This window comes from Prionailurus viverrinus, chromosome E1 (genome assembly GCF_022837055.1).
Source record: "Prionailurus viverrinus isolate Anna chromosome E1, UM_Priviv_1.0, whole genome shotgun sequence".
NCBI classification, from domain to species: domain Eukaryota; kingdom Metazoa; phylum Chordata; class Mammalia; order Carnivora; family Felidae; genus Prionailurus; species Prionailurus viverrinus.
The window spans coordinates 23,384,164-23,398,070 of NC_062574.1; the positions used below are offsets into that span (position 1 = coordinate 23,384,164).

Sequence of the window (13,907 nt, forward strand, 5' to 3'; positions counted from 1 at the left end):
CTGCGGTGACCTCGCGGCCGCAGAGCGCCATCCTGGGAACTGCTGTGTCTTGGAGCTGCGAATAAACCAGCAGGCAGTGGCCCCGGGGACACACGGCTCCAACCGTCCGCGCAGCTAGCTGCTGGCCACGCGTTGCTTTCGCGGCTAGCAAGAAGGCCCGGCGATTCTAGTTTTGCCCGGAAAGCGGAGGCGCTTTGATATTCCGGGTTTAAACACGAGAGCATGGCCCAGGCGGCCAGCTCCCGCGAGGCTTGGGCAGCCTAGGTGCAGCCTGGCTGCTTGCGGGGCTCACCTTTGGCTACTCCCCTGACCATAAATTAGTGGGCGCCTCCTCCCAAGGGTTCTCCGGGCCTCCTTCCCGCTCGCCTACGCTCTCCGGGACAGCAGTTCTGCAGATCCAAACCTCCAGACCCGTGTGGTAAGGGCCTGGGGTCTGCAGAACGGTAGGAGGGGTAGAGCTAAATGGGGTCGCGGCGATCCGCACTCACCCCGCCTGACACCCCCACTTCCCCCGGGTCTCCGCGTCCATTCCCAAGGAGTCAGTTTCTCCTCTCCAGGCTGGCTCTCCCTGCCGGCCACCTTCGTCTGTTGGGATGCCTCCGAAGGTCTCTACTCTTTGCATCCTCTTCCATCTCCTTTCAAGAGCACCCTAACTTCTTCCAGCTCTCATTTGAACCCCCAAAGGGCAGTTTCTTCTCTCCAGACTAAAACTGGACCCGCAGCGGGTGGAAAAGCCCCAAAGCCTCCCACACTACGCTGCAAGCTACTTGCTTACCAAGTCCAAAGGTCAGCTAAAGTTTGGCTGATAAACAGAACCAGTACAAGAAGGTCTTCAGCCCCCCAGCGTGAGTACAATGGACCCTGGCAAGCCCTGCTCCCGGCCCGGGTCTCCAGCTCTCCACGTCTGCCCCTCATGCGCTCCCTCTCTCGCTTTTCCCCCCTCCCCACGACCATTTGCATCTTGCCGAAAGCCGGGCCCTCCCCACTAATTTGCATATCTTATATGGCCTAATGGTGGCGATCATGGCAAGTTAGAAGTTTTCTGACTCCTCTCGGAGGAGACTCCGGGACCCCGGGGAGTAACAGGTGTCTGAAGGGTGGGGGGGCTCCTGGACTTGGGGTTCGCTTGTGAAACTCCCCTCCACCCTCCTCTCTCGCGCCCACCCCCTCACCCCCTTCTTTTTCTGTCCTTGGAAAATGGTGTCCAAGCTCACGTCGCTCCAGCAAGAACTCCTGAGCGCCCTGCTGAGCTCCGGGGTCACCAAGGAGGTGCTGGTCCAGGCCTTAGAGGAGTTGCTGCCATCCCCGAGTTTCGGGGTGAAGCTGGAGACGCTGCCCCTGTCCCCCGGGAGTGGGGCCGACCCGGACACCAAGCCTGTCTTCCATACTCTCACGAACGGCCACGCCAAGGGCCGCCTGTCTGGGGACGAGGGTTCCGAGGACGGGGACGACTATGACACCCCTCCCATCCTCAAGGAGCTGCAGGCGCTCAACACCGAGGAGGCGGCCGAGCAACGGGCGGAGGTGGACCGGATGCTCAGGTAGGCGCGGACCGAGGTGGAGCCCCTAGAGCCCGGGCCTTGTGCCTGAGCTCCCCTGCTTCAGACCCCTCTCGCCAAGTCCGTTTCCCACCAAGGAAGTCCCCCGGGGGGCGCTCCGCTTCTCTCCCGACACCTGGACCCCTCCCAGTACCTCAGTCGGAGGGCCCTGAATCCGGAGCTCCCTCTCCCCCTGCCCAGGCCAGCGCCCCGGTCCGCGGGGTCCTCCCGGCCTGGGAGAACCGCAGCGGCGGAGCCCTTTGCGGGAGGATTGCGCGCGCTACTGAAGATGCGGGTGGGTGCAGTGAGACGGTGACCACTTCCCAGGAGCAGAGACTCGGGCCGCACAAATCCCGGGCGGAGCATTTCTCCCGGGCCAACCTCCTACCCGGTCCCGGGAAACGCAGGCCGGCCTCGGGCGCAGCGTCCTGCTGTTCTTTGCAGAGGGCCTGGGGGCACCCGGGGCCGGGACTCGGGGGGCCAGTGCTCTGGAGGGCACTCCCATCTGCAGCGCCCATGCAAGGCCCCAGGATTATCCGGAATCCTCAAAGCGGGTTCAGATTTGCAAAAGGAAATGTTTGCGTGTCGCAAGGCCCGGCCTGACCCGCACCGGGCAAAAGAAGCACGTATCTAAGCAAGCGCGGGGGGGGCGGGGGGGGGGGGGCAAATGCGGCTAAGACCACATTCGCCGAGGATTTGGTCGCCTACTGAGAAAGAAGGGCGTTTCCAGATCTCGCCCCCGACATCCCGGCGTCCTGGGGAATTCAGGCAGGCTGGCGGGTCCGGGATCCTTTGCAGGGCCTCTCCGACCGGCCGAGGGCTTTGACAGCTGGTTACTAATTATCCAAGGAGCCCAGCGGTACCCTTAGACCGCACGTCTCTCTCGGCCGCTTGGCTTGAGGACCGAGCCCCTCGCGTGGCCTCGGACACTTGAGCGCCGCGGTTTCAAGGCAGGGGCCAGGACCAAAGTTGCGCTCTGATTCAGGCAGCCTCGGTCGCACGGCCGCAGCAGCAGTTTGGAGTGGGATGTGACCTTGCATTTGAATTTGCGATCTGAGGGCCCAGCGGCTTAGTCTCTAGCAAAGACAATGGGGGGATTTCTAGTCCCCCCCCCAAAGTATTTGGCCATTCGTAGGTTTGGGGTTCCTGCCTCGCAGTTTCCGCGAGCGGCGGCGGTTTCTCCCGCGCCGGGGTTCGGTCGCAGGAAGGCGAGGGGTCGGAAGAGAAGCAGCCAGGGCTCCGGGGCGACCGGGAGGTCTAACCGAGCTCCCGCCGCCTGCCACGGGGAGCCAGCGGGGCCCGGGCCCATCCACCTGGCTGCAAGCGGCCGCTTGTAGCGGGGCTCTGGGAAGATTTGGGCAGCGCGAGGCGACCCAGGGCCCCCTCCGCACCCAGCCCTGCGCTGGGCTGGACGCAGCAGAGATGTAACATAAACGGCAGCACGTGGAGTTAGGGTGTTATTAATTTATTTCTATAAATCATCAACAGAAAGATACACAAAGAGTCGTGATTAGGTTGAAAAGAGAGGCGGGTTATTCATTGGTGAAGTTGTAAAGGCGGCTTAGAGGGGGAAGGAAATCCAAACGCCGACGCGGGTCGGCTAGCCGCTGCCCTCGCGCACGCCGGGCGCTGCGGGGCGCTCCCAGCCAACCCCCCCCCCCCCCCCCCCCCCCGGCGCCGGACCTCGACTGCCCCGGCCGCCCCGGGTCGCGCGCACCTGCAGGCCCTGCCCGAGCCTCGGCCCTGTGCCCTCCGCCCAGCTGCTGGCTCCAGCGAGGCGGGGAGGAAGGCGAGGGGCCGAGCCCCTCACCCCGGTATAGACGCTGGACAGACCCAAGGTTTCCCCCCCCCCTTTCCCCGGCGGGCGCCGCCTTCCCTCCCCCCACCTTCGGGAGTGCTCAGACTTTATTAAAGTAATTTTTCAAGAAATTGCTAGCGGTTCCCAGGTCATTGCACGGTCGGCTCCTGAGCACTCCCTTTTTTGCCCACCCTGTTCTAAAGCCGAGAGAACAGAACTAAATTCACTCTTTGGACTGCCTGGACGCTCTTTATACCTCCTAGAAGGGAAAGGCGACAAGGGAAGGTCCGGGGCTGAGCGTCGCCCAGCCCCGGGACCCGGGCTCCGGGCTCCGGGCTCCGGGCTCCGGGCTCGGAGCCTCCAGCGCCGGCCTCTGCCCTGGGGCGCCTGCAGCGTTTGCAAAGTGGGCTGCTCCCTGAGGAAGCCAGAGCTGAGGCTTCTTAAGGAACGCGGGGCGAGCCGTGCTGGGGTCCAGGGCTTTCCTGCTCGTGGGCAGCAAAGTCTCGGTTGGAAAAGGAGCGTGCTGGGCCCACTCGGGGCGCTGGGGTCTGGCGTTTGACACCTGCGCCCCGAGCACGGTGGCGGCTCGTGCTTCTCCGGGTCCGTGTATTTTTGGGGGTCGGAACCCCCCCATATAAGCTGTATTTCCAATGAACAAATGTAAGCGGCTCTCAGGGCGCTTCCCGGTGAACCCAGGTGAATTCTGTGGTCAGAGCTGGAAAGGTAGAAATAACTGCGCCATCTTACCCCTGACTCCTGTCCTCAGATGCGGGCTTAAAGGTTTGCTGCATTGCAGGGTTTCCCTGGGCTTTTTTTTTTTTTTTTAACCTTCCAATTGTTAGGCTAATATTTCTTTCCACAGAACCCTTCCCTCTAAAGAACATTACACTATTTTGCTAGGTTTCTTAGACACACGAAATGAACACAGGTGAAGAAATTTGAACAAAACGGAAATAGTCAAAGAATCTGTTAAAGCGGTATTAACTTTGAAAATCCAAACACTCTAACTTTTGAAGCAATTGTATTTGTTGGAAATGTTTTTCCGCGCTAAAAACCTCTGTGGAAATACTCGTCAGAAGTAAGCTTTAAAATGATCGCGGGTGTTTATAGGGGTATGTGCATTCCACGGACCTGTTAACACTACTTTTAGTCAAGGTGAATTTTACATGTATGAAACTGGAACGTATTTTCACATTTTTTGTTTTTGTTGTTAGTTTATTATGTTTTGTTACTTGGATGTAGCTTTATAGATACTCGGGAAATGTACTAACTTCTATATAATTAATCTTAAAAGTTTGTCTTTCCCAAAAACATCTCCACCAAAGCCTGTGATTTCACAAATTTAATACCAGACTTGTTAAAATAGCCACAATTATTCAAATGCTTACAAAATATGTTTAAATTACTAGGTTTCTAAGTTCATCAAGCAAAAACTAATTTTATTTGACCTACGATAGGCACCATTTAGAAATGAATTGGCTATTTAATTTACAACACTATCCGTTTTGTCCTCTGCTTTACACGTTCTTTATTGTTTGGTATGAAACTAATTTTTTCCCTTTGTTTTTTTTTTTTTTCATGTTCTATGAGGCTACTATGCACATCAGCATACAGTAAAGGGGTGCTGGGTCTGTTTTAAAAGTTAAATATACAGCTGTATTAAACAGTACATGTGACGTATTGCATTAATACTTTTGTTCTATACTTTGCCTCATTTTCTTAATTTCCTGTTTTAAATTATATCTCTCACTTTTAAGTTAATAAGCAATAAAAGATACTAGCGAAGTTGAAAACACTTTAAATAAGTGCAGTTCAAAGGCCCTAATACATTGCTGTAAAGAAACTTATGCGTGCCTGTGTTTATGAGAAATGAAAAGCATACACAAGTTCTATCCCAAGCTTGAAATTTATGAAAGCCATTGCCTTCCAGAAACCCTTACCCTATATCAGGGAGGAACTGTAAGAATACAGGAAATCACGGCATTTGGAATGCTTAATATCTGATTTAGAAATTGAAAATATCCCCACTCTGTTTCATCTGAGAGGTGGGTCTCTGGTGACTTGTTTTTTGTTTTTGTTTTTGTTTTTATGTTTATTTATTCTTGTAAGAGAGAGAGACAGAACAAGAGCAGGGGAGGGGCAGAGAGAGAGGCAGACACAGAATTGGAAGCAGGCTCCAGGCTCCTAGCTGTCAGGACAGAGCCTGACATGGGGCTCGAACTCAGGAGCCGTGAGATCATGACCTGAACTGAAGTCAGACGCTTAACTGAGCCACCTAGATGCCCCTGTTTTGTTTTTTTTTTTAAGTTGCCTCACCTTGGGGCGCCTGGGTGGCGCAGTCGGTTAAGCGTCCGACTTCAGCCAGGTCACGATCTCGCGGTCCGTGAGTTCGAGCCCCGCGTCCGGCTCTGGGCTGATGGCTCAGAGCCTGGAGCCTGTTTCCGATTCTGTGTCTCCCTCTCTCTCTGCCCCTCCCCCGTTCATGCTCTGTCTCTCTCTGTCCCAAAAATAAATAAACGTTGAAAAAAAAAATTTTAAGTTGCCTCACCTCACTGGAACAATTCTTCACTCCAGGAGGAATGTCATTGTAGTTCTTAAAACTTTTCTGAAACTCTGAAAACTGTTTAGCATTTGGCCAAGAAGTTCTCCTTGCTTCTCAGGAGATGGGCACACGTTTCACTCCAATCGCATAAGCTAAGACACCGAGACACCCATTCGGAATGGAAATAAGGTAGAAGAGGTCTAGCATCAGAACTGATGCTGGCCCCCATCATTGCAGGATCAGCCAGCCCCGCCCTGAGCTAATGGCATCTCCACTTTCCAGAAGTGGAAAATTCTTGCCTTCAGGTCCCTCACTTTCCAGGAAAATGGAGGAAAGCAAAACAAAATGGGAACTTTTCTTTCTGCTTAATGAGAGAGAGCGTTGATGGTGCTGTCCCATCCCTGAAGACAGGAAGTCCTCCTCACCTTTACCCTCCTGATCTCATGTGAAAGGGACAGAGTGTACTGTATGGAAGATTTCATCTCCCTTTTTTCTAGGTTCTGTTTTGGCCTCCCCTCTCTCCCAAGGATGGAGAAATGGGTGAAGATCAAAGTTTTGCAGAGAGTTTAGGTAAAACTCCTAAAAAGAGAATCTTTCTCCCCAGACATCTTCCACCAGAATCCTAACCATCTGCTTATCTGTCTAGTGAGGACCCCTGGAGGGCTGCCAAAATGATCAAGGGCTACATGCAGCAACACAACATCCCCCAGAGGGAAGTGGTCGATGTCACAGGTCTGAACCAGTCACACCTCTCTCAGCATCTCAACAAGGGCACACCCATGAAGACCCAGAAGCGAGCAGCCCTCTACACCTGGTACGTCCGAAAGCAACGGGAGATCCTCCGACGTAAGTGCTTTAATCCCCCCTCGACCTCAACCTGTGGTGACCTTTGCCCTGATTCTGACCCCCATGGATGCCTCAGTTTCCCCTTCATTGAGAAGGCCTACATAGCACTTGGCAAATATAAGGAAGCTGGCAGGTGGATTTGGTTTCCATAGTTATTGTACAATGGATTGGCTTCAATCATTTTCTTTTCCCATGGTCCTTACTACCCAGCCAGCTACCTTGACAAGTGCTTAGTGTATGTAGTGTACCTTGAATTTTCTGGTCCCTGCTTCCAACACCCTTCTCTTTGAAGCCAAGTAAGTCACAGTGGAATATTGTCCCCCAAGTCAGCCAAGCAGCTGCCCCTTGATATATAACCACAGATCCGAGTTTCCAAGGAAGATATTTTGTAGCAATCAATAATATTGATCACTGTTCCTGCTCTCTTCCCCCCCCCTCTGAAGAGAGCATACAAAATTGAAGATATTTTTATATAGAGATGTACTCAGAACTCAACCCTGATATTTGGGAGGGCGGGGGGAGGGTGCGCGTGCATCCTGAAGCAACTCAAGGTGATTACTCACATTTACCAAAATCCATAAAGCTTTGAGACTTGAGCCAGTGACGCTGCCTGATGAAGAAGCTTCTCTGGCTAAATCAGGACACAGCACAAGTGTCTGCATTTGGAATTCTGACCGATCAATACTTGTCATTTCCATCCCCATCCTCAAATCTCCTTTCTGTCCCAACATCCCTTCCTCCTAGTAATACCAAGAGATTTTTGTTTTGAAGTGTCGGGAAGTTGCAACAGCATTTGAATGATATTCTATGTTTATTTTAGGACAGCATACTTCCATTATCTTTTAATTATTTCCATCAGCCCCTTTCCTAGTAAAGTTTTGTATGAGTTTCTGCCCTTCCCGTTATACTATCCTCTGGGCCGTGGGCTTCTCTGTCTTTAAGATATCAGTTTCCACTGCCTTCCGGGTTGGAATTTCTCCCTTCTCACTGGATGGCAACTTTTTAAAATCGTTCTTGTTTTCTGTCCTACACTGCTTTGAAGTGATTGTTTCAGTATTTATGGTCTCAATGTCTGTGGGCTGGAAAGGCCTTCATGGCAGAAGGAAAGGTTTTAGACCTCCATCTCCTATTGTGGCTGCTTGTCTGAAGCATTAAATGGATAGATTAGAAGAAGCAAAGCGGCATAGGAGAAGAGACCCACTCTGGGTTGACTCACCATCCATGGTGACTATGTCTTTAAGAATTTGTGTGTCTGACATGAAGCAACTCTCTGTAATTCCTGAAAAGGCCTAGAACATTCTCAGGAGACACAGTCTCCGAAGGCCAGGGAACCGTTGGGCCTGCCCTCGCTCCAATCCAAGCCCCATGTGGTGTCTCCAGTTTGAGCTGCCTCTCTGTGTTCAATGGGAGTCCCCCCAGAAAGGAGAGGGAGACAGGAAAGGCCAGCTAGAAGCTTTGAAAAACACACAAGTCCTAGAAAATTTCACCACATGCTTAAGAAGAAACATTTTACAAAAACATACGACAGGCTCTGCCAGGGATTTTTTGAGTTATTGTTATTACTGGTTTAAAGCCACGTGAGACCTAAACCTTAAGAAACATTCCTTCATTCTGTAAATACTGTATGAACATCTATTAGGTGCCAAACACTGTGTGGGGCTGTGAGATACAAAGGCCCTCTTCTCCAGGGACTTACAGCCCAGTGGGGGAGATGATATGTTTGAGTGGATCATGACAGCAGCTTTCTAAGAGCTGTTATAAAGGTGTACACAAGGGGCAGCAGAGGAACTGCTAAATTGCCTAGAGACCTCACAGAGGGCTTCCTAGAGGAGGTGACGTTGGAATTAATTCTTGAAGGATGAATATAAGACACGTAAACACGGGATAAAAATTAGGAAATGAGATGAATAAAAGAGAGACACAAGTGAATGGGGTGTCTGGAAGGAGAAAGAAGTGGGAGAATTTAAAAAGATGATACATGGGTGCCTGGGTGGCTCAGTCAGTTAAGCGTCCAGCTCTTGATTTTTGGCTTAGGTCATGATCTCACGGTCATGAGATCAAGCCTTGAGTCAGGCTCTGTGCTGACCGTGCGGAGCCTGTTTGGAATTCTCTCTCTCCCTCTCTCTCTGTCCCTCCCTCATTCTCAAATAAATAACCTGAAAAAGATTACATAAATTGTCTTGAGAAACTAAAACTAATAAGTGATAATATTCATGGGCCCATCTGCACATAGAGAACCTGCTTGTCCAAGCTGGCTCTGAGTCTGTAAAGAGGCTGTTGAAACCAGCTTCTCCAAGGTAATTTTTATGGGCAGTGAACATTTTCTGTCTCTCTGCTCCCCTCCCCCCACCCCACATTAATCTAGAAGGAAGTGGAGGAGAAGTGGTAGAGGCCAGAGTTTGCTTCTTCAAAAATTGAGAAGCTAGGGCCCTGAGGTGGGTAGAGCCTGGATGGTTCTGGGCCCCCACAGGCAATGTATCAAGGCTGATCCCGGCACACACATAGTTCTGAACACAGTGCCAGTGGCTGCCCCCTCAGAGGACAGCCCCGCGCTTCTGGGCAGCTGAGTGAGCCTCACACCTGCCACAGACAACAGTGGAGTCCATTGTACTACCTCCATCCAAGTCAGATTGGAAGGTTTTGGGCATGTATTGGTTGGGTTTTGTTTTTAGCAAGAGATGATGCATAGGCTGCTGATAAAGAACTTCGTGTCTTTAGGCTGGGTTATGTCGTGGCTGATGCCCTACATTCATGTGACTTCGGACAGGTCCTATAACCAGTCTGAACCTCTGTTTCTTCAGTTACAAAGTGGAGATAATGATACTTCTTGCATGTAGAGGTTGTGAGAACTAGACAAAGGGATATGCTTAGAGGACCTTCTACGATACCCCTCCAGGGGAGTGGTTCAATAAATATTCATGGTTATCACATCTCTTCATAGCACATGAAGAGCCTCATGTTGATCCTGGGTCCTTGGGATTATTCATACTGGCTTTTGGCTCTTACTTATGGTGACTCCACAGGGTCACAGTGAGGAGAGAAGACGCTGAGCGGGGAACTTCTTTCTCTCCCTCTTATTGTCCCTGAGGTAAATGCATTAGTTGGCTGCCATGAAGCCAAATGACATAAGAGGTATGAAAGCACTTTGAGAGATATGGCGTCCATAGGAATTCGGGTCCCCATCACCATTCTGACTAGAGGTAGATGTTCTGAGAGACTGTTGAGTGCCCCTTAGGTGTTCACCCAGTCCCATTCCACACGCAGGGAAGCTGAGGGCAGGGGGGAATTAGCTGACTTGGCTGGGACCCACCAGTATCCAACCGAGGCAGTGGCTTCCTGCCAGTAGATTTGGCAGAACTTTCCCTCAGGTATCTAAAGCAAGTGTTGGGAACCAGTGAAAACACCGCTTTAAGTAGCCTGAGAATTATCCAAAGTGGGTGGGGCCCAAATCAAAAGCCCCAGTGACATGGTCGGTCCATCCACCGAGGAGTCTGCTTGTACCTTGGCCAATCGGCAACCGGTTCAAACAAAGCCCAACACCACCTATCGCTGAGTCCTGAGTCCAGGCTGGTTAGAGGCCCACTGCTTCTGAAGATGGAACCAAATGGAAATGGATCCTTAGATTGGTAGTAGGTTCCCTATTGCCAGAGGGAATAGACTGGAAAACCACATGGTAGGGTGTTGTCAAGGGGATTCAAGTATTAAATAGTAGCCCCAACTTTGAACCTTGGAGAATTTTGGATCGAGTTGCCTCTGAGACCTGCAGGAGGGACTCTAGGAACGAAGAAAGAAAAACATCAAGGTCCAGAACATGGGGACCAGGAGTTAGGAAATGAATCTGTTATGTGTCCTTGCTCAGCAGGGCGGTTGGCCTCTATGCTTATTCATCTGTAAAATGGAACTAATGACCCTGAACCCTGCTTCATGCAGATATGAGGAGGACAACAACAAAGTTCGACCACAAGTAAATATCAAACCTCATTTAAACCATATAGGCTAGGGTGTCATCACTGGGTGAGCTGCCACCTTTCATTCATTCTTTCAACCAAAAATGTATCGAGGGTCACTATGTATCTGGACCCTGGGAATTGGGTGGACAGGGAGCATCATTTCATCTATATTTATCTTTCTCCAACTCATTAAATCCATTGCTAGAAAGATCCTGTGTCTGTAGACTTGTGCATTTGCCATCTTTTAAATGTGTAGGCAAGTCTGTGAGACATTTCCCTCTGGGGCTATTTTCCTCATAAATGGACCCCTGGACACACACATACACACCATCACCTTTGAAATGATCTGAAATCAGAGAGCTTCTTCTCTTTCTAATATAAAACTCCAGTTCTATTTATTTCAAAGTACCAGTCAACAGGTTTGGGTCCTGGGTTTTTCTAAGAACATAGCATCATAATGTGGACCCCTAGGATCTATGAGGAGAGAGGAGAGGTGGGGAAAGCTGTTTTTAGTCTCTGAATATTTTGTCTAAGTGCAAATTGTACCTTTGAGCCCTTTCTCTCTAGACCTGAGACTTGGTTGAGCTCATCCTCTTGGACATCAAAACACAAGATGTCAGGATTCAGAGGGTTGCTTCATTGTCTGAGAGCCAGTGATCCAATGAAAACACATTACCACTAAAAACAATGGTTGGTCATATTTGAGCTCCTTTAAAGAAAGGAAAGGGGTGGCTTTGTGGGGCAGACTGAGGTGGGCAGAGAGGAGCCTATCATGGGCTTCCCCTCCGTACCCCACACCCCACATGTAATAACGGCAGATGGCAAAGCTTCGGGGAGAAGAATAAAGGTGTTTTTGTCTGTCCGTCCGTCTGTCTGTCTGTCTGTCTGCCAAGTGAAGGCTACAGACCCTATCAAATCTACTCCTCTCTCTTTGCAGAATTCAACCAGACAGTCCAGAGTTCTGGAAATATGACAGACAAAAGCAGTCAGGATCAGCTGCTGTTTCTCTTTCCAGAGTTCAGTCAACAGAGCCAGGGGCCTGGGCAGTCCGATGACGCCTGCTCTGAGCCCCCCAACAAGAAGATGCGTCGCAACCGGTTCAAATGGGGGCCCGCATCCCAGCAAATCTTGTACCAGGCCTACGACCGGCAAAAGAACCCCAGCAAGGAAGAGAGGGAAGCATTAGTGGAGGAGTGCAACAGGTAACACGACCAGAAACTCACTCAAGCAGGCAGGCAAGCACACGGACCTGAGATCCATCCCCTCAGTCCCAGGATATTGAAATACTGATTATCCAGCTAAGTGTGGCTAAATTGGGGTTTCCCAATGTGTGTTCCACGGAACCCCGATTTCAAGTCAAATAAGACTTGAATAAGTCAAATAAGTCTCAAATAATTTGAGAAACATCAGATGCATACTTCCTCTTGGGGAGTCATGGCATAAAGTAACATATTAAAGATTCCGAGAAGGCCTAGAGTCAAGAGACTTACTTGGCTTTGTTGAATTGATTGTTAGCTGTGGAATCTTTTTTTTTTTTTTCTGGGGGATATTTATACCATGAGCTATTATTGCAGGGAAGATACTCTGGAGAGTCTAAAATATGCCAGTGAAATGAGAATCATGTGTCTGACCTCCATGCAGACTAGGGAAAAACCATTGGTCTAAAAGGTAACTTGGCAGAAAAGACCTGGTCAGATCTGTCCAATCCACTCTGCCCACACTGAATAGAGTTCTTTTGGTACCTTAACAACTGCATGTAATTTTAAAGAAAACTATTAGAAATCCTTGGGATATCTTATTCATTCATTCATTCATTCATGCCATCCTCCCTGACTCCAACATTGATTTTTTTTTAAGTTTATTTATTTATTTTGAGAGAGAGAGAGAGAGAGAGAGAGAGAGCGAGAGAGAGAGAGCACTCGCATAAGTGGGGGAGGGGCAGAGAGAGAGAGAATCCTAAGCAGGCTCCATGCTGTCAGCATGGAACTCAATATAGGGCTGGAACTCATGAACCATGAGATTCAGACCTGAGCTGAAACCCAGAGTTGGACACTTAACTGATTGAGCTACCCAGGTGTCCCTCCAACATTGACTTTCTTAAAAGTCTGGTCTTTGCTCTGGCCAACACCTGTGGTCTCTCTGTTTCTGGGCTGGGCTGGCTCTAGCAATGATAAAGCTGGAGACCAGCCACCTCGGCATGTTCTCCTTGTACCTCACCCAGCCTGCCTTTTGGGGAGGATTCCTGTGGCACAAATGAGGAATTTGGTTTCCCTGGCACCCTTTGGGGATATCCAAACCCCAAACGGCCAGAAGTCCCTTTGAAGGGAATCAGAGCTAGTGAAGGACGTCACCTTTTGTAGGTCGGGAAGGGTAGCAACATAAGATGTCAAGAGGCCTGGTGTGGACCTTCTCCCTGAATTACCTGCCTCTCGACTACTCTCTTCTTGTAAGGAGCCACACCAGAGGCCTATGCCCCTCACTGACAGGGCCACAGAGCTTGTGCTGCACCTGTGTTTGGCCCTATTCCCACCATGTCATCAGAGAACTACTACACAGGCTGGACTTTTCTCATTACAGGCTTTTCCCCAGGATCTAGCTCTACCCTTGGCCTCTTCATACTCCTAACTGAGACCACTGGGATTGTGTGTCTGGGGCCAAACACCGGCAAGCCTCCCCCTGGCTGTCCTTGCTCACCATCTCCCCCACTGTCCATCCTCAGGGCAGAATGTTTGCAGCGAGGCGTCTCCCCCTCCAAAGCCCACGGCCTGGGCTCCAACCTGGTCACTGAGGTCCGTGTCTACAACTGGTTTGCAAACCGCAGGAAGGAGGAGGCGTTCCGGCAGAAGCTGGCCATGGATGCCTACAGCTCCAACCAGACGCACAACCTGAACCCCCTGCTCTCCCACGGCTCTCCCCACCACCAGCCCAGCACCTCTCCTCCAAATAAGCTGTCAGGTAAGCCCAGCCCAGGCCTCACTGCCTTGGCAGCCCAACCGTCCTGCTTCCCGCCATGGGTCTCATCTGGGTCAAGACTTTTCAGAGGAGGAAATGCTCTGGGATGGTGCTCAGGCTGGCCTCCTGTTGCCAGAATGTTCTTGTGAAAACAGTGTTTGGCTGTGGTCAGGTTTCCTCTGAGTCCTTGCTCAGCCTCCAAGAGCCCCTCTCCCCAGTCTTCTCTGGTCCCCTTTCTTCTCCCTGTGTGGCTGCTGACTCAGCAAGTCAGTGCGGCTGTC

General features: G+C 50.8%; 1 protein-coding gene across 6 annotated transcripts in view; it reads left to right on the forward strand.

Moving 5' to 3' along the window:
• Positions 1–297: 297 nt before the first annotated feature.
• HNF1B (HNF1 homeobox B) overlaps positions 298–13,907 on the forward strand; it is a 54,703-nt gene continuing 41,093 nt past the window's right edge. For 2 of the 6 annotated variants that reach the window (XR_007147041.1, XM_047833821.1), the window contains exons 1-4: positions 314–1,541; positions 6,525–6,724; positions 11,612–11,876; positions 13,394–13,629. Coding sequence is in view for 5 of the 6 variants with exons in the window: in XM_047833821.1 (XP_047689777.1) it covers positions 1,198–1,541; positions 6,525–6,724; positions 11,612–11,876; positions 13,394–13,629 (1,045 nt within the window). In the remaining variant the exon portion in view is untranslated. Of the gene's footprint in view, positions 1,542–6,524; positions 6,725–11,611; positions 11,877–13,393; positions 13,630–13,907 lie in introns of all 6 variants that reach the window. The other 4 variants (XM_047833826.1, XM_047833825.1, XM_047833822.1 and 1 more) reach the window with 4 other exon arrangements.